This window comes from Acipenser ruthenus, chromosome 17 (assembly GCF_902713425.1).
Source record: "Acipenser ruthenus chromosome 17, fAciRut3.2 maternal haplotype, whole genome shotgun sequence".
NCBI classification, from domain to species: domain Eukaryota; kingdom Metazoa; phylum Chordata; class Actinopteri; order Acipenseriformes; family Acipenseridae; genus Acipenser; species Acipenser ruthenus.
This window is the reverse complement of record NC_081205.1, coordinates 600420-623104: the sequence shown is the minus strand read 5'-3', so window position 1 is coordinate 623104 and position 22685 is coordinate 600420. Positions and strand designations below refer to the sequence as shown.

The window sequence follows — 22685 nt, the reverse complement described above, 5'->3', positions numbered from 1 at the left end:
AGGAGTCTCATAATCTTTTAACGTTTTTAGCATACTATATTTCTTGCAGCAGATTCCAAAAAAAGAAGCTGGTTGTGTCCTCCAAAGGGGGGCAGGCTTGGTGTATTCACTGAAAAAGCATGTTTAAAAATGAGCCGTATTCCAGGTGGAAGATCCGAGGGAAAGATTTAAAAGACTAGCGAGTGCGGGATACTGATAAACCGAATGGCACACCTTCACTAGGGCCGGTCCTGAATGACGGTAGTACTGAAGGGAGAGAATCGAGCTGCTGTTCAGTGTTGCTTCACACCTGCCTGGGTATCTATAATGGATGTCATTCCTGACAGAGGAGAAGAAAGGCTGTGTCGTTGCTGGCACTGAGCAGTTAGACTCCTGTACGTGTTATCTGTAAAGGACGCCGACCTTGTCACAAAAAGAGGTTATTTTTTAAATTGTCTATGCCTGCTAGTCATTTCTTTGTTTTGACGTGCGTATTTGAGATTTCAGTATTTATCTACTCTAAATCTAGGCAAGATACAAGCGAGCGCCTATTTGACTGGTGTTTGATGTCTGAAACGCCAATTGATTCATGAATCATTGAAGCATTCGCTTATTAAAGCTGATGTATGTCTGGCAGATGCCTAGCAGCTACTGCATACCTGGAAAGCTTAGGAACATTTGGAAAGATTGTAATTCACACTGTATTATTATTTTATTATTATTTATTTCTTAGCAGACGCCTTTATCCAGGGTGACTTACAATCGTAAGCAAATACATTTAGAGCAAGAAATACAATAACTTTTGTTCAAGCAAAGTACAAGTGTGACAAAACACAATTCAATAATACAGCAGATAATAGTGATAGTTACATCAGGTATGTAACCATGTATGCATTGCTGCAGTGGAAATCATTCTGCACCTGTGTAGACAGACATCAAGAAGCGTCTTCATGCATAAACACAACTGAAGATGAGGGGGGGGGGGGGGGCTGTACTACTTGAGTTATTAATAAAAAAAAAAAACGCACTGATTTAGTGTATTTCAAGTTCAATTCTCTGTACAGTCTGCGTTTTGTCATTTTTTTTAATACGTTTTTTTTTTTTAAGCTTCTTCCAGTTTATTTACTTCTGATAAACTATGATTAAAGTCCCACTGGACAAGTTGTATTGTGCTTGAGTCTGTTAGTGTTGCACACAGCTTTTCCCTGTAGCAGGCAGTTAATTGTCTTACATTGCTTTTTAGACTGCAGGGTATAGACGCGTATTAATTTCATTCAGGTGGCTTGTTAAGCAGGGTTTGGACAGACACACTCTCAGATGCACCTTTGGTTCTTTTTTTTATTTATTTATTCAAGAAACGTCTGTATTAGTGTAGCTTCATGCACACGCTGTTCATTAAATACATACGTAACAAAACAAAACACCTTTACAGCTGTGTGTTCAGGTCTATCCAGTTGTGCGTAATGCAATCTCCATACCTGACATAAACCAGCAGTGAAGCTGTTACATGCATGCTAACAGTAAGAAGGTTTTGTTTTTAAACGGGAAATGCATACCAGTTATACACACAGCAAGAGAAAGACATACATTTATCCAAATTCTGGTGAACTGCTTTGTTATCGGAATATCAGTACAGCCAGAACATTTGTGATTAGATCTGTTATGACACTTTATTTAGTCTAACCCTCTGCGGTGAATAATTATTTTTACATTCATTCATCCCTGGGATAAAACAAAACTATGTTGAGAGGAAATTGCGTATTTTTGTTTTTTGAATGGTCATTCTCCTCTTTCCCCCCCCCCCCCCCCCCCCCACAATATCATATTAAGATGAGATTTTGGAACGGTTAAAAGCGAAACAGGACGCGGAGCTGGAAGAAGTGAAGAGGAAAGCAGCTGAAGAGGCTGAAAAGATGCGCAAGGAGAGCGGGGGTGAGAGCCAACACGAGCCGGAGAAGAGCGAGCAGGAGCCGGCACCACAACCAGACCAGGACAAGGAAACGAAAACAACACCGGAGCAGCCTGAGAGCGAGCAGGGAAAGGGTAAGTAATACCACCTACCGGAGGATGCTAAGCCTTGTCTGGACCATTGCATGCAAGGATGAGCAGTGCAAACATTCAGTGAGTTAGAAAATAATCCCAAACCATCGCATACAAGGAACAACAGTGCAAACATTCAGTAATTTAGAAATGAATGGTGTGTAAGAATTATTTGAGAGTAATTGCTAAATATTGTGTTGTGTTTTATTTTTCTACACTTAAGGATGGGCATGCTCTGATCCTTTTAAACACTTGTATCCCTATTGGAGATGCTCTCGCCTCCTTCAGTCATGACTCGTACAAATTGCTGCCTGTGTTTGTAAATTTTTTCAGCAGCAGCAGCCTCACTCAGTGTGGAGGAGAGCAGTAACTCGGAGACTTTGCAGTCTGCAGCCCCCAGCACCAGCCCTTCAACGGAAGGGAAAAGCACGACGGAGGCTCAGGAAGGGGCAGCCGTTACCAGCCAGACGCCTGAGGAGAAGCCAGTTGCCCAGGCTGAACAGGACGCTGCAGGTACAGTGCAGAGGATGGAAATACGATTCCCATTGCATAGCATGTAGACAGGTTTTACTTTGAGCTCGGTTACTCAAGTGCCACTAGATGTCGCAAGCCGTTTAAGATTAAACTGCAGTGCAATGGGAGTCGTGTAGTATTGTAGTGTACCTCACCCCCTCATCATGCACACACTGGGGATCCAGCGGAGGCGTCCGTGCACATGTCACGTTTTTAGAATTTTACATAGTTCAAGAAAACCCGTCAAATTAGGATGAAACTTCTGGACATTTGTCGGCACAAGTCATTGAGGATTTATTTGGGTATTTATTGTGTTTCTGTCTGATTCTGTATTGCTGGGGCTTGACATTTCGTTGGTTCTTTTTCCTGGAGCTTTTCCGCTTGGTTCGTACTGGTAATGCCAGCTTTTGAGCGGCAGCAGCAGAGTATGGCTTTCCACAACGGAACTGCAATCAAGTCGTGTTCAGCTTCCCAAACGATATGCGCCACAAGATATTTAAAGAAACCACACAAAAAAAAATATGCAGGTTTAGTTTATTTTAGTAAGAATAATTCAAAGCCCAGATTCTAGATTGAAAATATGTAATAAAAAAATCAAAATGGGAAACTTTAAAATAACATCCTCATCCTCCTACACTGCAAAGATTACTGCATGTAGAGAGGAATGCTGTTTGAGTAGCTGGGCATTGCTATATGAACTGAGGTGAAATGTTTTATTTGCCTGTGCTCATATAATATAGATTGCATTAGCCTCTGCCCATGGCAGTGCCACAAGGGGGAAGTGTTGCACTCTGAATTTTTTTAATGATATGAAGCATGTTTGTTTTTAGAGGCTTGCAGTCTACTCTGTGGGTAGAACTGGATTCAAAGCAAAGGTACATTTTTGGCAGTATTCCTTTTTTTGTAATCTTGTTGTTTCTGTGTGTGTTGTGCTTCACTCAGATAAAGCAGAAGAGGCCAGCTCTAGCAATGGAGAGAGCACCTCCACCCCTGTCCCTCCCTCCTCACAAGCGAACGATGAGAACAGCAGCAGCAGCATCACCTCCTCCTGCGAACCCCACAACTCAACCACCCCCAAACCAGCAGATGAGGCGGACGTCGCTGACAAGTCCTCCCAGTCTTCAGTCACCAGTCAAGAGGAGACAGGTAGCCCTTCTGGGTTTTTTAAAGCAGATTAATCTGCTCTTACTTCTAAATGAAACAGATCTACTTATTAAGTAGATGCACTGTCTTGTGGTAAGAAATGCAAATGTCATAAGTTCAGGGATGGAAATAAGACTACTTTGCATAGCAGTTTGATCCATTTCTAGTTTTACTATGAGTTTAGTAAGACACACCTGAGCTTGTTACCTGTACTCTTGTGTCTAATCAGGCTGATTTTAAAAACTGGAATGGGGGAAACTGCTAAGCAACAGACGTCTTATTCCCATCCCTCTAAATTAGTTACTTTTCCCAGATTGCCAAGCAGTTTGCTTTTTTTTTAAAATTTTGTTTGGAAATATTTCTCCTAGACCTTTTTACATGCCTGTAAGTTTGAAAATAGTTACGCAATAAAGAGTTCTGCTTGTGTTGATTATGTAAGTGGGCACAGCTGTGTTTGGAGGAGTGAAGAGTACTGATCGCGATTGGTTTTCTCTGCAGGTGATAACAAAGCGGAGAGCAGCGATGGAGCAGCGAGTGGGAAGGGCACGCCCGGCTCCACGCGGATGGTTACGCGGTTACGAAATCCTGACAGCAAGCTGAGTCTGCTCAAGAGCCAGCAGGTCGCTGCCGCAGCTCACGAAGCAAACAAGTACTACAAGGAAGGCAAAGAGGTGAGCCGCAGACCCCTTCAAATAAAAAAATATTAGAAGAGATATCTTTTAATAACCTTTTGTCACATGACCCATATTCCACGTGCTGTGAGATCATGGCGACCTGCATTTCATTCTGATTCCTGCTTTGTCTAGGTCCTGGTGGTGAACTCTCAAGGCGAAGTCTCCCGACTAAGCACCAGGAAGGAAATTGTGATGAAGGGGAACCTCAGCAACTACTTCAAGCTGGGCCAGGAGGGGAAGTACCGGGTCTACCACAACCAGTACAGCACCAACGCCATGGCCCTGAACAAGCACCAGCACCGTGAGGACCACGACAAGCGACGGCACCTCTCCCACAAGTTCTGCATGACCCCCGCCGGTGACTTCAAGTGGAACGGCTCTGTGCACGGCTCCAAGGTGCTGACCATCTCCACACTGAGGCTGACCATCATACAGCTGGAAAACAACGTGCCGGCACCCTTCCTGCACCCCAACTGGGCTTCACACAGGTGAGGCATGCCAGTCTGTTTTAATATGGCTTACCACATAGGTTATCATTTCCGCCTAATCTCTAATTGGCATCTAATACAGCTGATGTAAAATGTAGAAGCCCTGTTCTAATCTGTGGGCCCTTTTTGTACCGAGGGTATGAACAGTAATTTTGCACATCTATATTGTATCTGTCTTTTTAAATATGATTTTTTTTTTTCCCATTAGGACTTTCATTTGTGTCAAAAGGTTATGTATCTGTATACTGTCTTGAAACATGATCCGTACCAGTGCGCTACATTTCACAACTGTGTGAAATGCATTTATCCTTTATAAACATTAAAACATATGTATCCCCCCCCCCCCCTTTCAACAGGTCTAACTGGATTAAGGCTGTTCAGATGTGTAGTAAAGCCAGGGAGTTTGCTCTCGCCTTAGCCATCCTGGAGTGTGCCATTAAACCTGTCGTCATGCTGCCTGTGTGGAAGGATGCACTTGGGCACACGAGGCAAGTATAATATAGGGAGCGCCCACGTACTGTGCCACCATGTGCCCCCTCCCTGCACTCGGAGAGGGTACAGCAGGTCAATAGCCAGACTCATTTCACTTGTGACCTAAACCGGGTCAATGGTGAGCCATTGAATTATAACACACTTTAGCACATTTTTTTTCCTTAATATAAATAAATGTATTCAGATGTGTGAGCCTACAGTTTTCTTTTAATCTGATGTGAGGTTTAATTGCCTCATAAGCACGCTAACTGCTGGTTTCACAGACTCCGATTAGCACTAATCTTGCACTACCTAATGTTAGCTTAAATAAACTAGTCCAGCTGTTTTAATGGGAGGGATAGTGGGATCAAACGACTGCTCTCCAGCAACACGTTGACAAAATCAACATACCAGAAAAAGGTGCAGCTGCTGGTCAAACGAAATCCTTTGCGTGAGGAAATGTTTATTTCGAACCGCTACCTGTTCAGCTGTTTTTAAACCCGACCGCGGCTTCCCTCTCGAGTCACAAAGTATGCTTGTGTTCTCTACTGAAATTACCTGGCACTGATACGGGTAGTATTTTGAAGCATTTCACGCTGTACTCTTGGGTACAAAGGGAGGGGGCTGCTCAGTAATTGTTTAGACTTTGCCAAAAACAACACGGGGAGTTGTGCTGGTACCTCCGATAGAGCCCCGATTTTCTGGATCATTTCTTTTTATTTATTCAATTTTAAGGTTGCACCGCATGACAGCCATAGAGCGGGAGGAGAAAGAAAAAGTGAAAAAGAGGGAGAAGAAGCAAGAGGATGAAGAAACCATGCAGCAGGCCACGTGGGTTAAATACACCATTCCCATTAAGCACCAGGTAAGTGCCATTGTGCTACTGCTCCCAGAGCTTTTTAATTATTGCTTTTCACATGAGTAAAGCCCCCTGAAAGACTAGGGGTTGCATTAACAAAATGTTTACCTCTAGCAAGACAGAGCTAAGGTGCAGGATGTCTTAAATGAACCACCTGAGCTGTTTTATTAGGAGCTTTTTTTTATTTGACATGAATGTTTTCTTTTTTAGAAATAAATAAATAAATGGTGTTCCCATGGCACAGTGGTAAATGCTTTGTGAATGTGGGCCATAATGGTTCCCTTCATAAGTACCAAAAGTTAGGAACCTTTTTTTTTATATACAGTGCAGCCCATTCAAATAAACCCCTGGCTTTTCATTTATTTTACAGCACACTGAACTAAGAATCACCCCAAGCGAGAACGAAATGCACTGTTCAAATTCGCATGTCACAGAGCTGTTTCATTTCCTTTTAATATCGCAGGTGTGGAAGCAGAAGGGGGAGGAGTATCGCGTGACTGGGTACGGCGGGTGGAGCTGGGTTAGTAAAACCCACGTCCAGCGCTTCGTTCCCAGGCTACCAGGAAACACCAATGTCAATTACAGGAAAGCTCTGGAGGGTAGGTGGGGACCCAGGGAGTGGGGATCTAGATCATTGGACGAGCAACAGCACGTAAAGCTGCTGTGCAGTTTGGATAAGTACCCAGTTTACCGCTGCCATTGCATTTTGGTCACTAAAGAGTGTGATCTGCCCAGGTGTCAAGCTCAGAACTATGTTCATAATGTACAGAATACCTAGACACTGAAGTTTCATGTATAATCAATATCAAGTAAAAATAAGTCTTAAACATTTTGATGTATACAAAAAACATTATACCCCCAAATACTATAAAGCTGCATATTGTATTTATGTTTATATAATCAAGCTTTAGTGTCTTTGGTGACATATCATTTTTTCAGTGTTTTTATAAAATATTAAATTCAGTTGATGCCACTTTCTATGGTTTCATTAGTAACATGTTTTTTTTGTTTGTTTTCGTTATTTTCATAAGCAAAAAGCAATAAGGAAGTCGCCGAGTCCCAAAAGCTGGATCTTGATAAAAGGAAAAGCTCATCCAAAGTGAAAACAGAGACCGAAGCTCGTGAGAAAGACCCCAGGTCCTCCAGAGATTCAAAGATTCAGAGCTTACCGGAAAAGGACAAGGACCAAACTGCTCCCAGCGAGTCTTCCGAGGACAAACCTGTAAAGGAGGAGGCTGCTGAGAAGATGGAAGTGGAGACCAGCCCTGCAGAGCCAAGTCCAGAGGAAGAAAAAGGTATCGGTAGGCTTGACTGCTCGTCCTGTTTGTAAAAATATACCTGAGCTGAACAACTGACTTTAAAAAGTGGCCTCGGTTAGTCATTGGCATGCTGTTAAACAGCAAGCCGGTAAGTGAAGATATCCATGTTTTGTTTTTTGTAGCATTGTATTTAGTTTTTTTGTTCATGTCTTGATATTTTATCCGACACGCCAAATAACAATTTTATGTCTTGCTTTTTTCCAGGGAAAAATGAAAGCACCTCTTCTGACGACGAGAAGACCGTGAAGGAGGAGCCAATGGAAGACGACGCAGTGAAAACGGAATCGCTGTCAAAACCTTTCGACGACGACGTGGTCAATGTCAGCGAGGGCTTTCAGCTAAGGACTGCGTACAGAAAGAAAGTGAAAGCCTCCAAACTGGACAGCCTGCTCGAAAGGAGGGTCAAGCAGTTCACTTTGGAGGAGAAGCAGAGGCTGGAGCGGCTCAAGCAGACGTCTCTGGTGAAGCCCACTGGGAAGCACTTGGCGGGGGCCGTTGTCTCCCAGTCCGTAGTCAGAGTCCAAGCTGAGTACAAAGAAAGCGTGATCGACAAAGCAAAGATTGAGCCCCCAGCTGCAGTGAAAGCTGACAGCGCTCTGACAGAGAAAGACCAGCCTTCAAGTACAGAGAGCAGTCTGGGTACCGCTGACTCCTCGCCGGGGGAACAAAAGGTCATGAAGGACATCCAGGAAGGCGATAAGACGGTTACAAAAAGCCAGCAGGGCTCTGAAGATCCCGTCTCCGTTCAGAAAGCGAATGGGGAAAGCACCACTGACTCCATGGAACAAAATCAGGAACCTAAAAAGACACCAGAAATGACCACTGACGTGTTGTCTGAGCCTGTGCCTAAAGAACAATTGACTGAGGCTCAAAGCTCTGAGGAGACTAAAAAACTATACCCCGAATTAGAATCTAGCAGTGAAGACAAGCGTTTCAATTCTGACTTGACCCCAGCAGGTGTAAAGTCTGAAATCCTTAGTGAATCGGCAGAACCCCCTGATGCAGAAGAGCACAAAGCAACAGTTCCAACAAGTGTCTCGCCATCTGTTGGCAAAGACTCTGCGAGTGAAAATCAGGTCCCCGCTTCTAAAACCGAATCTCCTGTGGAAAGATCTGAGCCGAGCGCATCGGAATTGAATGGCGGCGGTCAGAAAAGTCAAACACATCAGATGGTAACCCCGGTAGAAAAACTGGATTTGATGGAGCAAAGAAATCCGTCAGACGAGCGACCAAACGAAGTCGGGGAGGAAAAAAACAATTGTCCCCAAGTCCAGGAGACAGAGAAAGACACGGCTGAGAACATTTCCGAGCCCACGGTTAATAAGCATTCTCTGGAGGAGAACAACAAACTGTGCCTGGACCAAATGGACACGGAAGACATCAAAGCAGAGATCAGCCGAGCTGGGGAGGAAGAAGCTAAAGAGCACTGTCCTTACACTGCAGCCCAGGTCAATGGAAAGGATGGGGCTGAAAGTAATTCAACCGCCGACTCCAAACCCTCTGTAAAAGAGCCTTCGAACCTTCCAAATAACATTGAAGGGAAAGTTAACAACCTATCTAAGGCAAGTTCGGACAGTGAAATAAAAAGTTTGTCGCTGAAGGATCCGGTGAAACCTCTCATGAATGGTGATATGGGTGTGGAGGGAGCTAAAGAGAAGCCTAACAACATAGAGGCTCAGTCTTTGCCATCCAGCCTGTCGGTAGTTGATGGGGAAAGCAAGGTTGCAGTTGCCGATCAGGACTATTTGCCCCCTGTCAAAATGGCCAAACTGGGAAACAATATCGAGGAAGATGTCAACTCTGCTGTGTCAACTACTCCGCATACACATGCAGATGCAAGTCCTGACAGTGCAACCCAACCCAAAGTCAAAGGAGACCAGAGCATAAACGAAGAGGAGCCCATGGAAACGGAAAAGCCTGCGCCCAAGAAAATAATAATCCCCTCCCCGGTTCCTTCGGCAGAGGAATCCAGCCTCAGCAGCGACTTCGCCGACGAGAGCGTTCACCATCCGGAACCAAACAAGGTCGAAACCAACGGGGAGGACGGCGTCAAAACCATCATCACCAAAGTGACGACCACCACCACCACCGTTTCCACAGAGTCGAAGACCGTTCAGATCGCCGAGGTGTCCAGTACGCAGAGCAGCAAGCCCATGATGGTGTCTTCCATGGAGGACTCTGCCGTGTCCACCCTGACCACCATGACGAAGACCACAGTTACCAAAGTGACCTCTCCCGCGCAGGACCGCAGTGTGGTCTCGGTGATGGAGGAGAGCAAGACCACTGTCACGACCACGCTGACGGACTCCGCCACCGGTCCCTCGGGCACTTCCGTCACCACCATGACCGTCAGCAAGGAGTACTCCACGAAAGACAGGGTCAGGCTGATGAAATTCTCGCGGACGAAAAAGACGCGGTCTGGGACGGCCCTGCCTTCCTACCGCAAGTTCATCACCAAAAGCAGCAAGAAGAGCATATTTGTTCTGCCCAACGACGACCTGAGAAAGCTGTCCAGGAGAGGGGGGATCCGAGAGGTGCCAGTGTTCAATTACAACGCGAAGCCCGCGCTGGATATCTGGCCCTACCCTTCACCAAGACCAACGTTTGGAATCACGTGGAGGTGAGCCGCCCATTTTTATTGCATTGCTGTTAAACACTCAGTTTTGAGTTTAGGAAGACTAGTCGAAACGTTTGTCATTATCCATTACATTTCTTTTGGCATTTCTGAAGCCAACAGATTTATATTAAAGGAGTGTTTTCAATTTTGACTTCAATCTTAGGCCTATATATTAGTGAATGGAACAATTTGCCCTTTCACCTTTTACAGTTTAAGTATACTTATGAAAATATTAAAATCATGCTTTCTGATTTTCCTTTATTTAGGTATCGTCTCCAGACAGTGAAATCCCTAGCGGGAGTAAGCCTGATGTTGCGATTGCTGTGGGCTAGCCTGAGGTGGGATGACATGGGAGTGAAGCCTTCATCTACTGCCGGCACCACACGCACAGGTAACGGCAGACAGGGGAAGGTTACAGACGTTTCTGTCCTAGTTTGTACATTACTTTTAATTTCCGAGCCGTGCAGTAATTGACATTGGTGCATTGTTGGTTCCGCACATCAGTCAACTTTTATATATAAGGGATTACTTTTTCAGTGTCTTTTTTATTATTGCTAATTCTGCAAGATCATATTTATTGTTTGATGAATTGTTTCCCTGTTCACCCCAACCTCTGCAGAAACTTCAGAAACGGAGATCACCACGACTGAGATAATGAAGCGCAGAGACGTTGGACCCTATGGAATCCGCTCAGAGTACTGCATCAGGAAGATAATCTGTCCGATCGGTGCGCCCGAAACTCCAAAAGGTATCGGGTCTATCGCCCCATGCAACGTTACAAATTAGACATTGACGCCAGTTGGTCTCCATAATGAAAAGTCCATTAAACCTTGATTCTGTTTTTATTTCCTCCAGTAACTCCCAGTTGACAGCATTACTGGTATAAGTAGGCATTTCTGAGTGTAGACATTTCTTTTGAGAAAGCTACTGGCTTTAGTGTTAATCAATCATAAGATCCTGATTTTAAAGACGTCATCAAACGTTCCTCAAATCATTTTACTTGTTTATTTCAGTGTTCCTGCAATCTTTGTTGATAAAATAAAGTAACATTGATTGCTTAAAACAGTTCTTTCAAGTACAGAGATCGCGCTGCACTTTGAAAATCTGCATGTTATAAACGTGTGTAATTTTATAAATCTTTTCACGTACTACTATAAATAAAGAATCTTAAAGCATTTTTATTTTGAATTACTTTATTTTGTATTTTTTTTTTTTTTTTTCTTAATCTGGCTGTTTTTCCCCTCCTCTACAGAAACGCCCACTCCACAAAGGAAAGGTCTTCGGTCCAGCGCTTTGAGACCAAAGAAGCCGGAAGCCCCCAAGCAGACGGGCCCAGTCGTGCTGGAGACGTGGGTGGCAGAGGAGGAGCTGGACCTGTGGGAGATCAGGGCGTTTTCAGAAAGGTAAGAGCTCCGCATTTACCACTTCCGATTTTTAAACAGTTTGAACTGTTTAAAGAAACCTTTGTAAACTCAGTGACACATGTTTCGACTAGAAGTCTCTCAATTAAGCTAGTCTTCTAGTCCGAACGCTCGTCATTGAATTTATATGTTTGTAAATGTAGCAGTGTTAAGTGTTTATAGTCCTGGATATCCCTTTTTCTTTAACCCTCACTGATTTTGCATGCACTGTTTGTTATATGCTTGATTTCGACACGCCTGTGACCCCACTAAGCATCCACGTGTGTCTCTGTCGTTGCAGGGTTGAGAAGGAGAAGGCCCAGGCTGCAGAGCAGCAGGCAAAGGTTAGTGAGCAGAAGAAAGACGAGGAGTTCAAGGCCCAAATGGAGGCTCAGCTGAAGCAGCAGAGATTGGCTGCCCAGCAGGTGGGATGATAAAAGCTGCTCCCAGCCTTGCACTAGGGTGAAACCTGTCTAATAATAAAACTGTCCAAACGGGAGTAAAGTAATACAGGGTCTTTGTATGTATGTATGTATGTATACATGTATGTAGGGTGTCCCATTTTATATGCCCTGACGTGCACAGAACTAGACACAATGAAGTGGCTGCTATATATCTACACAACTGTTAAGACCTAGCATTTTGGGGAGTCTTAATGCTGTAACACAGAATAAATAAATGTAACCACCTGTGATATTTTTATATCGTGCATCACACCCCAGCCTCGCCGTCATTTTCGTCTATGTGTAACAAAAAGTCAGTGATGTGCCACGTGGTTTTTAGATTTTTTCACCTACAGCAGTATATAGTTGTGGCTGAATTGGGACATTTTAACTGGGACGACCTGCAAAGCACGGTGCAATGCTTAACGTTCAAGCACGGTGTAACTAATGGGGACTTAATTAAAGGCAAAAACTATATTCGGAGGAAGAAGTTAGCCACTGATAAATGCATGTGCCTGCTTGGCTTGCTTTATGATTATGGTCTTAGTAATACAGGTGGAGTTTAAGGCAGGCTTTTATATTAAGTTTTTTACCTTGTGTTGTTATTTAATTTAATAAAAGGCCTTGCTGCTGGTTACTCATTTGTTTTCATGAGTAACAGATCATTTTGAGTTGATTATAACTCTCTTCTTCCCCTTCCTGACAGAAGCGTCTGGAGCAGCAGAAGCAGTCCCCAGCCGCAAGCACGGCCTCACCTGTGACCACCACTGGCAGCACCACCAATGCTCTGTCCACCCCCCAGAAAGTAGTGGTAGGCTCCTTGACAAGCCAGGTCACCCCCGGAACCAAAGTGGTACTGGCCACCAAGATGGGCTCGCCTACTGCTGTGACATTCCAGCAGAACAAGAACTTCCATCAGACCTTCGCTTCCTGGGTCAAGCAGGGCCAGACCAGTACAGGTAAGGGCGAGCGACAACTGGACATGTGTAGTTTTGGTTTAAAGCAAACTGTAAGTATGCAGAGTGACTCAAGTTTAGTTTGACTACCACACAGCTTCATCTTGCTGCATTTTTGACTGTCCTTGCAGTCCCATTAAAACAACTTAAATGGGAGTTTTCAAAAGAGCCATGATGTGGAGCTTAGTAAATCATATAGGGTTTATTCATTGGCCAGCCCTGTATTAAATGATTGTTTTTCACAGTCTGAAGTTCCTACTGGACTCTTGCTTGTAACGAGGTTGTGAATGGCATGAAGGAACAGCTGTCTGTGCCCTGGGTTTTCAAAGAGCAGAGTTGTATTGACTGCGATGTGTGTTTTACCAGCCACCAGTACGGTTGCCACGGTAGCAACAAGTGTAGCCACGGCAGGGCAGACGTTCCAGATCACGGGCAGTCCGATGTCGATGTCGGGCAAAGTGATTACTGCCAAACTGCCCCTCCCGGCCAACAGCAAAATCGTCACCGTCAATGTGCCAACAACACAAGGAGGTACGGTTCCACGGAAACCTGTGCATGATGGGGTGCTTCCTGACTGTACTGCTGTTGTGGCACCACACCTACTAATTAACAATCGCAATAAAACACCCTTTTAATCTGTAGAGATCATCATTCATGAACAAAGCACCTAAAATGCAGTGCACAACAAAAAGTTAACTTCACATTGGGTCCAAAAAAAAAAAAAAAAATCCGAGCTAGAATTTAAATGTTTGTATAGATAGATATATTTTGTAATTAAGGGAGCGGTATTCATAACAAGCGGACATGCTGAACTATACAAATAAACACTTGATCCTTTTCTCGTGACACCCAAGTTTTTTTTTTTTTTAAAAAGGGTCCAAACAGGCGGTGTGTTTTTCCAACATGGCTGTTTTTTTTAACTGTTGTTTGTTTTGGAAATAATTAAGGAAGTGAAAATGAAAACAAGTTTGTGTCTGGAGGAACTGGCTGCCAACACAGGTAGCCCGCTGTACGCTTTTTCTAATTTAAATTTTTCAAAGTAGCGCTGCTCTCTGAAGTCGTGCCAGCTATGCAGTACCTACCAGGAATTATTCGTTAATCCTTTCCTCATGAGCATCACTTCCAGCGATGCCACGCAGCAATGGGAAAGTTTTGACTGAAGCGTTGACCTCAGCCACAGCTGGCATTACCTGCTTCTGAACCATTTACCCTTGTTGCAGCTCCGCGTCCTGAGCTGAAATGCCACTTAGCATCCATGCAGTTCTGGCTAAGATGCTGTAACAGTAGTTGCATTGAAGAGTATGATGGTAACATGCAGGGTTTTCACCTGGGTTCTGTGTTTTTTGTTTGTTTGTTTCTAGGTGTAGTTCAGGTCCAGCAGAAAGTCCTGGGTATCATTCCATCCAGCACTGCGGCCAGCCAGCAAACCTTCACGTCATTCCAGCCCCGGACAGCCACTGTAACCATCCGGCCCAATACCCCTGGCACTGTTGCGGGCACGGCCGGCACACAGCAGGTAGTTCACTCGCTGTCCTTGTATATGCTTTCAGAGGCATTGCAGCTTTTCGGGTTCATACCAGGTGGTAAATTTGCCCCGGATTTTAAATTAAAGTCCATTCTTTGTGATTGGGGAAGCTATTCCAGCCTATTTTATTGTAGTGGCTTGGACATCAGGACTCTTACCCACCCTTGCTCCTATTGAATATACAGTGCAGGCAGTGGGATCTTCAGTGTACACAAAGTACTGATGCTAGGGCATTACAGGGATGGAAATACGATTCCTATTGCATAGCAGTGTCACCCATTCCACGTTTTAATACAAGCTTGATTAGCCCCAGTGTATAAGTGACAAGCTCAGGTGTGTCTTGTTAAACTCATAGTAAAACCAGGAATGGATCAAACTGCTGTGCAATGGCTTATATCTATCCCTGTATTTGAGGGTTTTTTTGAGGGGGGGGGATATAATATTTACTGCTTTATGTGCTAGCTTTAAACTACTTATGTGCCTGTGTGTTTTTTTTTTTTGTTTTTTTTTTATCGTTTTTGTTTCTGTGTTGTCACCCCAGTGTTAGCCTGATGTCACTTTTCAGATGTGCTCTTTTATTTATTTTAAACGCAGGTGATAACGGGAGGAGCACAGATCCGTCCTGGGATGACTGTTATTCGGACCCCCCTCCAGCAGACCACCTCCCTCGGCAAGACCATCATCCGAACCCCGCTGATGGTACAACAAGGTATTCTCCCGGCCAGTAGGTGCAACTCGGATTATATATCTCCCAGCGCGTGAGTGCATGACCACCTCCATTTCAACACAACCGCTGACATCTCTCATGCATGCTGCAAACAGGGAGCCAGATCCAAATTCACGTCCATGGTGTTTTGTTATATATACCACATTAGGTGTTAATCAGGGTCTGTAGGAATTGTGAACATGTATCTCTGGGCCCCCCTAATGATCCAATGTGTTTGACTCCCCCCTCCCCAGGTCAGACGCAGCAGGTTGTAACGCAGATCATCCGCGGGCAGCCGGTGTCCACTGCCATCCACACGAGCCCAGCGCACAGGATGGTGACGACCTCCGCCCAGCACCCCACAGCCAGCCCCCAGACCCAGCTTGCCACCCCCCAGGGGCCGGGGCCACGGCCACAACAGGGCCAGGTAAAGCTAACTCTGGCACAGCTCACCCAGCTGACACAGGGACAGGTGAGTGGGGATGTGAGTTCACTCCGCGTGGGGGGGGGGGGGGGGGGGTGTACGAAATCTATTAACTTCCCTGTCAGCTTAAACAGTATTGTTGTTGTCATTAATGTATTCTGTATTTTCATGATTGATTTATTATCCGCCAATGTGAAAATAAAAATACCTGTTTAAAAAATATATGTAAATATATCTATGGATGAAGGCTATATTTGCATCCTGAGCCACTCGTAAAAAAAAAAAAAAAAAAGGTATAATCACACAGTAGTGACGTCAAAAAGTGTTAATTCCTCTAGAGGAAAATGTACTTGAACTTTGACCTAATCGACTCCTCGACACCATCACGTTCAATTCAAACACAAAATGTCTCGTTTTCAATCACTCAACACCCACATTACAGAAATGTTGATCAACAAAATGAAAATACGTTTAAAAAAAAAAATAAATAGGTCAAGCTGCTGCATTCATATCTCAGAGAAACTGGAGAGGAACGGGAAATTAAACAAGGTAGAGGCAGTCATCCAAATGAAACGACATAGAACGTCTGTACAGCACTGAAACACTACATAAAAACACAACTGTACTGCTGAACCTCGTCTTTAATATTAGCATCACAAGGGTATCCATGTATTATAAAAAATAAGATGGGCCTCTTCAGTGAGTTACAGGAAAAAAAATTCCATTTCTGGTTCCTGTGACAGTTTATAAAACCTGACCTTCGGTCTCGTAATTTATGACATCACAGAAACCCTAGATGGAATTATTTTTGGTACATAAGCTGTAGTAACAGTATTGTAATTCAACAGTTGACTTATGATTTGAAGTACAGTACTGTGCAAAAGTTTTAGGCAGGTGTGAAAAAATGCTGTAAAGTAAGAATGCTTTCAAAAATAGACATGTTAATAGTTTATATTTATCAATTAACAAAATGCAAAGTAAGTGAACAGAAGAAAAATCTACATCAAATCAATATTTGGTGTGACCACCCTTTGCCTTCAAAACAGCATCAATTCTTCTAGGTACACTTGCACACAGTTTTTGAAGGAACTCGGCAGGTAGGTTGGCCCAAACATCTTGGAGAACTAACCACAGTTCTTCTGTGGATTTAGGCAGCCTCAGTTGCTTCTCTCTCTTCATGTAATCCCAGACAGACTCGATGATGTTGAGATCAGGGCTCTGTGGGGGCCATACCATCACTTCCAGGACTCCTTGTTCTTTACGCTGAAGATAGTTCTTAGTGACTTTTGGTGTATGTTTGGGGTCGTTGTCATGCTGCAGAATAAATTTGGGGCCAATCAGATGCCTCCCTGATGGTATTGCATGATGGATAAGTATCTGCCTGTACTTCTCAGCATTGAGGAGACCATTAATTCTGACCAAATCCCCAACTCCATTTGCAGAAATGCAGCCCCAAACTTGCAAGGAACCTCCACCATGCTTCACTGTTGCCTGCAGACACTCATTCGTGTACCGCTTTCCAGCCCTTCGGCGAACAAACTGCCTTCTCCTACAGCCAAATATTTCAAATTTTGACTCATCAGTCCAGAGCACCTGCTGCCATTTTTCTGCACCCCAGTTCCTGTGTTTTCGTGCATAGTTGAGTCGCTTGGCCTTGTTTCCACGTCAGAGGTATGGCTTTTTGGCCGCAAGTCTTCCATGAAGGCCACTTCTGACCAGACTTCTCCGGACAGTAGATGGGTGTACCAGGGTCCCACTGTTTTCTGCCAATTCTGAGCTGATGGCACTGCTGGACATCTTCCGATTGTGAAGGGAAGTAAGCATGGTGTGTCTTTCATCTGCTGCAGTAAGTTTCCTTGGCCGACCACTGCGTCTACGGTCCTCAATGTTGCCCGTTTCTTTGTGCTTCTTCAAAAGAGCTTGGACAGCATATCTGGAAACCCCTGTCTGCCTTGACATTTCTGCCTGGGAGAGACCTTGCTGATGCAGTATAACTACCTTGTGTCTTGTTGCTGTGCTCAGTCTTGCCATGGTGTATGACTTTTGAGAGTAAACTGTCTTCAGCAACCTCACCTTGTTAGCTGAGTTTGGCTGTTCCTCACCCAGTTTTATTCCTCCTACACAGCAGTTTCTGTTTCAGTTAATGATTGTGTTTCAACCTACATATTGAATTGATGATCATTAGCACCTGTTTGGTATAATTGTTTAATCATACACCTGGCTATATGCCTACAAAATCCCTGACTTTGTGCAAGTGTACCTAGAAGAATTGATGCTGTTTTGAAGGCAAAGGGTGGTCACACCAAATATGGATTTGATGTAGATTTTTCTTCTGTTCACTCACTTTGCATTTTGTTAATTGATAAATAAACTATTAACATGTCTATTTTTGAAAGCATTCTTACTTTACAGCATTTTTTCACACCTGCCTAAAACTTTTGCACAGTACTGTATATAAGAAACACTCTCTTCTGTGTCTTCTAAAATCCTCTGTTTGCATATTATAGAAAGACAGTAATATGTTTGTCATGTTTTGTGTATGGCTTTACTGAGGTGTACTGGCTGGTAGCACACTGTGAATATACATACAGGTGTCACTAATTTAGTGTGGACTGTTGTGACGTGGAAATGAAACCTCCTTTAAAAACTGCCTTTATTTCAGAGTGGAAGTCAAGGGCTGACGGTGGTGATCCAGGGCCAGGGTCAGACGACGGGGCAGCTGCAGGTGATCCCTCAGGGGGTGACTGTGATCCCGGGACCTGGGCAGCAGCTCATGCAGGCTGCGATGCCCAACGGCCAGGTCCAGCGCTTTCTCTTCACCCCAATGCCGCCACCACCACCCGTCTCCACTGGAAACGCTGCTGTTACCGCGGTCACAGCTACCTCCACCACGCCTTCTGTGCCAGGTAAACTGCCTCGAGAGCTTGAGAGACAAGCTGGTAACCCATCTCCGAGCTTCCAGGGTGCGGGTCTACAGATAGGATGCAGATAGTTAGTTAGATATTGAAGCGCAGGGGGTATTGAGCCTGATACCAATTGTGAATCACATATGAGAAATCAACATTAACCCTTTACTGCCCAGGATATGTTTCCATTCTCTGTCAAATTACATTTTTCAATGTCAAAAGAACAGTACTTGCCTTGCATATGATGCAATTCTAAAGATAACAGCAGCACTGTTTGTTTTATGTTTAATGGTATATCTTATAAAAGTAAAATCTCTGGACTCTGAATAATTAGTCATTCTGAATATGGAATTTTGATGATGTGTTTTGCATATGAAGCTGTCTGATTCTTCAGAATAATTTTAAATGTATTTATTTATCTATTTATCTATCATTCTGGATTTTATGGAACAGGTCCCACAGAGCACAAAGTGGCCCAGCACCAACCCCAACTGCAGACGCAGACACAAGCACAAACGCAGGTTCAGACCCAGTATCAAGTCCAAAGTCATCCTGCCATGTCTCAAGCACAGACCCCGGCGCAGCCAGCCCAGCAAGCAGCCGCCCCTGTCCAGGCCTCCACCTTCTCCACCCCCGGCACGCCTGCCCAGCCTCAGTCCCAAAGCCAGGTCCCCACCCGAACTCAGGCACAGACCCCGTTGCAGCCCCAGGCTCCCCTGCAAGCCCACGCCACCCTCGTCTCCCAGACTCCGTCCCTGGTGAAGGCCGTGACGGCCGCACAGACTCTGAACCAGGTGACTGTGAAGTCTCCCGGCCGGGCCCAGCTGCAGCTCCACCAGCCCCAGCTCATCACCGTGCCTCACCAGCTGCAGCAGCAGGTGCAGGTGCTCTCCCAAATCCAGTCCCACATGGCTGCCCAGATACAGGCCCAGCAAGGAGGAGGAGGGGGCGTGCTGCCCCAGCAGATCAAGCTGCAGCTGCCCATCCAGATCCAGCAGGGGGCGCCGGTGCAGCCCCAGCAGATCCAGAACGTGGTGACCATCCAGACGGCCAGCGTGCAGGAGCAGCTGCAGAGGATCCAGCAGCTCCGGGAGCAGCAGCAGAGGAAGAAGCAGCAGCAGCAGGAGGCCAAGAGGGAGCAGAGCCTGCAGGCAGCCAACCAGAGCGACATCATCCAGAAACAAGTGAGTCGCAGAGCTGTGCTGTGGGCATTGCAATGAAGCATGTAACAAGCCTATGCGTTTTAAACATTATTCAAGTGAGTCTCAGAGCTGTGCTGTGGCATTGCCATGAAGCAGCAGTGTGGTGTAGTGGTTAGGGCTCTGCGCTCCTGACCGGAGGGTCGTGGGTTCAATCCCTGGTAGGGGACACTGCTGCTGTACCCTTGAGCAAGGTACTTTACCTAGATTGCTCCAGTAAAAACCCAACTGTATAAATGGGTAATTGTATGTAAAAAATAACGTGATATCTTGTAACAATTGTAAGTCGTCCTGGATAAGGGCGTCTGCTAAGAAATAAATAATAATAATGAAGCATGTAACAAACCTATGCGTTTTAAACATTCAAGTGTTTTAAATTACAATGTCTTATGAGGATCTTGCATAAATGTATTGTTGACCATGTAGTGTCAACATTTTATAGCATCTAGAGTCATTGCAACCCAAATAGAAATATTAAAAACTAAATCAAGTCTTGCTTTTTTTCAATGAAAATCTACATGATAGTTTTAATTATTTTGTACATTAGATGAAAAACATATTAGTAGTGAATGCATTGTTATCATTTTGTTTTTTCACTGCTCCTTCCCGAGGACCTCAACACCACTTCTTTGAAACTTTTTGTACAGGAGCCCCCCTCCAGCTGTAATACCCAGTCTTATTTGTAGGAGTTTTGTACAGGAGCCCCCCTCCAGCTGTAATACCCAGTCTTATTTGTAGGAGTTTTGTACAGGAGCCCCCCTCCAGCTGTAATACCCAGTCTTATTTGTAGGTGTTTTGTACAGGAGCCCCCCTCCAGCTGTAATACCCAGTCTTATTTGCTGGAGTTTTGTACAGGAGCCCCCCTCCAGCTGTAATACCCAGTCTTATTTGCAGGAGTTTTGTACAGGAGCCCCCCTCCAGCTGTAATACCCAGTCTTATTTGCAGGAGTTTTGTACAGGAGCCCCCCTCCAGCTGTAATACCCAGTCTTATTTGTAGGAGTTTTGTACAGGAGCCCCCCTCCAGCTGTAATACCCAGTCTTATTTGCAGGAGTTTTGTACAGGAGCCCCCCTCCAGCTGTAATACCCAGTCTTATTTGTAGGAGTTTTGTACAGGAGCCCCCCTCCAGCTGTAATACCCAGTCTTATTTGTAGGAGTTTTGTACAGGAGCCCCCCTCCAGCTGTAATACCCAGTCTTATTTGCAGGAGTTTTGTACAGGAGCCCCCTCCAGCTGTAATACCCAGTCTTATTTGTAGGAGTTTTGTACAGGAGCCCCCCTCCAGCTGTAATACCCAGTCTTATTTGTACAGGAGCCCCCTCCAGCTGTAATACCCAGTCTTATTTGTACAGGAGCCCCCTCCAGCTGTAATACCCAGTCTTATTTGCAGGAGTTTTGTACAGGAGCCCCCCTCCAGCTGTAATACCCAGTCTTATTTGTAGGAGTTTTGTACAGGAGCCCCCTCCAGCTGTAATACCCAGTCTTATTTGCAGGAGTTTTGTACAGGAGCCCCCCTCCAGCTGTAATACCCAGTCTTATTTGCAGGAGTTTTGTACAGGAGCCCCCCTCCAGCTGTAATACCCAGTCTTATTTGTAGGAGTTTTGTACAGCAGCCCCCCTCCAGCTGTAATACCCAGTCTTATTTGTAGGAGTTTTGTACAGGAGCCCCCTCCAGCTGTAATACCCAGTCTTATTTGCAGGAGTTTTGTACAGGAGCCCCCCTCCAGCTGTAATACCCAGTCTTATTTGTAGGAGTTTTGTACAGCAGCCCCCCTCCAGCTGTAATACCCAGTCTTATTTGTAGGAGTTTTGTACAGCAGCCCCCCTCCAGCTGTAATACCCAGTCTTATTTGTAGGAGTTTTGTACAGGAGCCCCCCTCCAGCTGTAATACCCAGTCTTATTTGTACAGGAGCCCCCCTCCAGCTGTAATACCCAGTCTTATTTTTGTACAGGAGCCCCCCTCCAGCTGTAATACCCAGTCTTATTTTTGTACAGGAGCCCCCTCCAGCTGTAATACCCAGTCTTATTTTTGTACAGGAGCCCCCCTCCAGCTGTAATACCCAGTCTTATTTTTGTACAGGAGCCCCCTCCAGCTGTAATACCCAGTCTTATTTGTACAGGAGCCCCCCTCCAGCTGTAATACCCAGTCTTATTTTTGTACAGGAGCCCCCCTCCAGCTGTAATACCCAGTCTTATTTTTGTACAGGAGCCCCCTCCAGCTGTAATACCCAGTCTTATTTTTGTACAGGAGCCCCCCTCCAGCTGTAATACCCAGTCTTATTTTTGTACAGGAGCCCCCTCCAGCTGTAATACCCAGTCTTATTTGCTGGAGTTGCTGTTGAGCACCGATCCTTGATTGAAATGCTGGAGGCAGGTGCTCTCCATTGTACTGGGCAATATGACTGACTTGCAGAAAACTAGCAGTTTTGTAGCGATCTCATTAGGTTTGATCACTACATCAGGTTTTGTTGTTTTGTGATCTTAGTTTACCTTTCAGTAACACAGTTTGAATGCATTAAACATGTATAAATATCCAAAGTCTATTTGAACCTGATGTGACACTATGTTGACTCAAATGACTCTGGAATTATAATATGTTATTTTATTATCTGCATTTATGCAAATATCTTTTTTTTTTTTTTTTTTCCTGTGATCTCCCAGTTACTTCCTGTATCTACCCCTTACTGTAGCATTTCTCCTTGCATACCCACCAGTATGACCGGGTCTGTGAACTTTAAACCTGTTGTCTCCCATGTGTTGAAGGTGGTGATGAAGCAGAACGCTGTCATAGAGCACTTGAAGCAGAAAAAGACGCTGTCGCCGACAGAGAGAGAAGAGAACCAGAGGTACAAAAGAATAGACTGAGTGGAGGAAAGTCCTTCTGTGGAATACTCTGTAAAACAACATGAGACCCAAGCTGGCTACACACTTGCACTGCAGTCATAGCAACCTAACCAAGCAGACCATAGAAAAAACAAGCAATCACCCTAAGCCAAACCAGCGAGCGACCGTTATTGAGTGAT

The 22685-nt window shown here is 44.8% G+C and overlaps 1 protein-coding gene across 13 annotated transcripts in view; it reads left to right on the top strand.

Moving 5' to 3' along the window:
- Nucleotides 1-22685, top strand: part of LOC117423482 (nucleosome-remodeling factor subunit BPTF-like) — a 39222-nt gene that overhangs the window by 8517 nt on the left and 8020 nt on the right. For 3 of the 13 annotated variants that reach the window (XM_058989683.1, XM_034039342.3, XM_058989684.1), the window contains exons 4-25: nucleotides 1810-2022; nucleotides 2353-2532; nucleotides 3475-3678; nucleotides 4174-4346; nucleotides 4482-4837; nucleotides 5194-5325; nucleotides 6044-6173; nucleotides 6631-6766; nucleotides 7199-7468; nucleotides 7691-10106; nucleotides 10370-10494; nucleotides 10723-10851; nucleotides 11356-11506; nucleotides 11805-11928; nucleotides 12653-12905; nucleotides 13269-13433; nucleotides 14264-14418; nucleotides 15022-15151; nucleotides 15388-15605; nucleotides 18220-18463; nucleotides 18917-19647; nucleotides 22426-22508. In XM_058989683.1, coding sequence (XP_058845666.1) covers nucleotides 1810-2022; nucleotides 2353-2532; nucleotides 3475-3678; nucleotides 4174-4346; nucleotides 4482-4837; nucleotides 5194-5325; nucleotides 6044-6173; nucleotides 6631-6766; nucleotides 7199-7468; nucleotides 7691-10106; nucleotides 10370-10494; nucleotides 10723-10851; nucleotides 11356-11506; nucleotides 11805-11928; nucleotides 12653-12905; nucleotides 13269-13433; nucleotides 14264-14418; nucleotides 15022-15151; nucleotides 15388-15605; nucleotides 18220-18463; nucleotides 18917-19647; nucleotides 22426-22508 — 6718 coding nt within the window. The remainder of the gene's footprint in view (nucleotides 1-1809; nucleotides 2023-2352; nucleotides 2533-3474; nucleotides 3679-4173; nucleotides 4347-4481; nucleotides 4838-5193; nucleotides 5326-6043; nucleotides 6174-6630; nucleotides 6767-7198; nucleotides 7469-7690; nucleotides 10107-10369; nucleotides 10495-10722; nucleotides 10852-11355; nucleotides 11507-11804; nucleotides 11929-12652; nucleotides 12906-13268; nucleotides 13434-14263; nucleotides 14419-15021; nucleotides 15152-15387; nucleotides 15606-18219; nucleotides 18464-18916; nucleotides 19648-22425; nucleotides 22509-22685) is intronic. The other 10 variants (XM_058989678.1, XM_058989681.1, XM_058989680.1 and 7 more) reach the window with 10 other exon arrangements.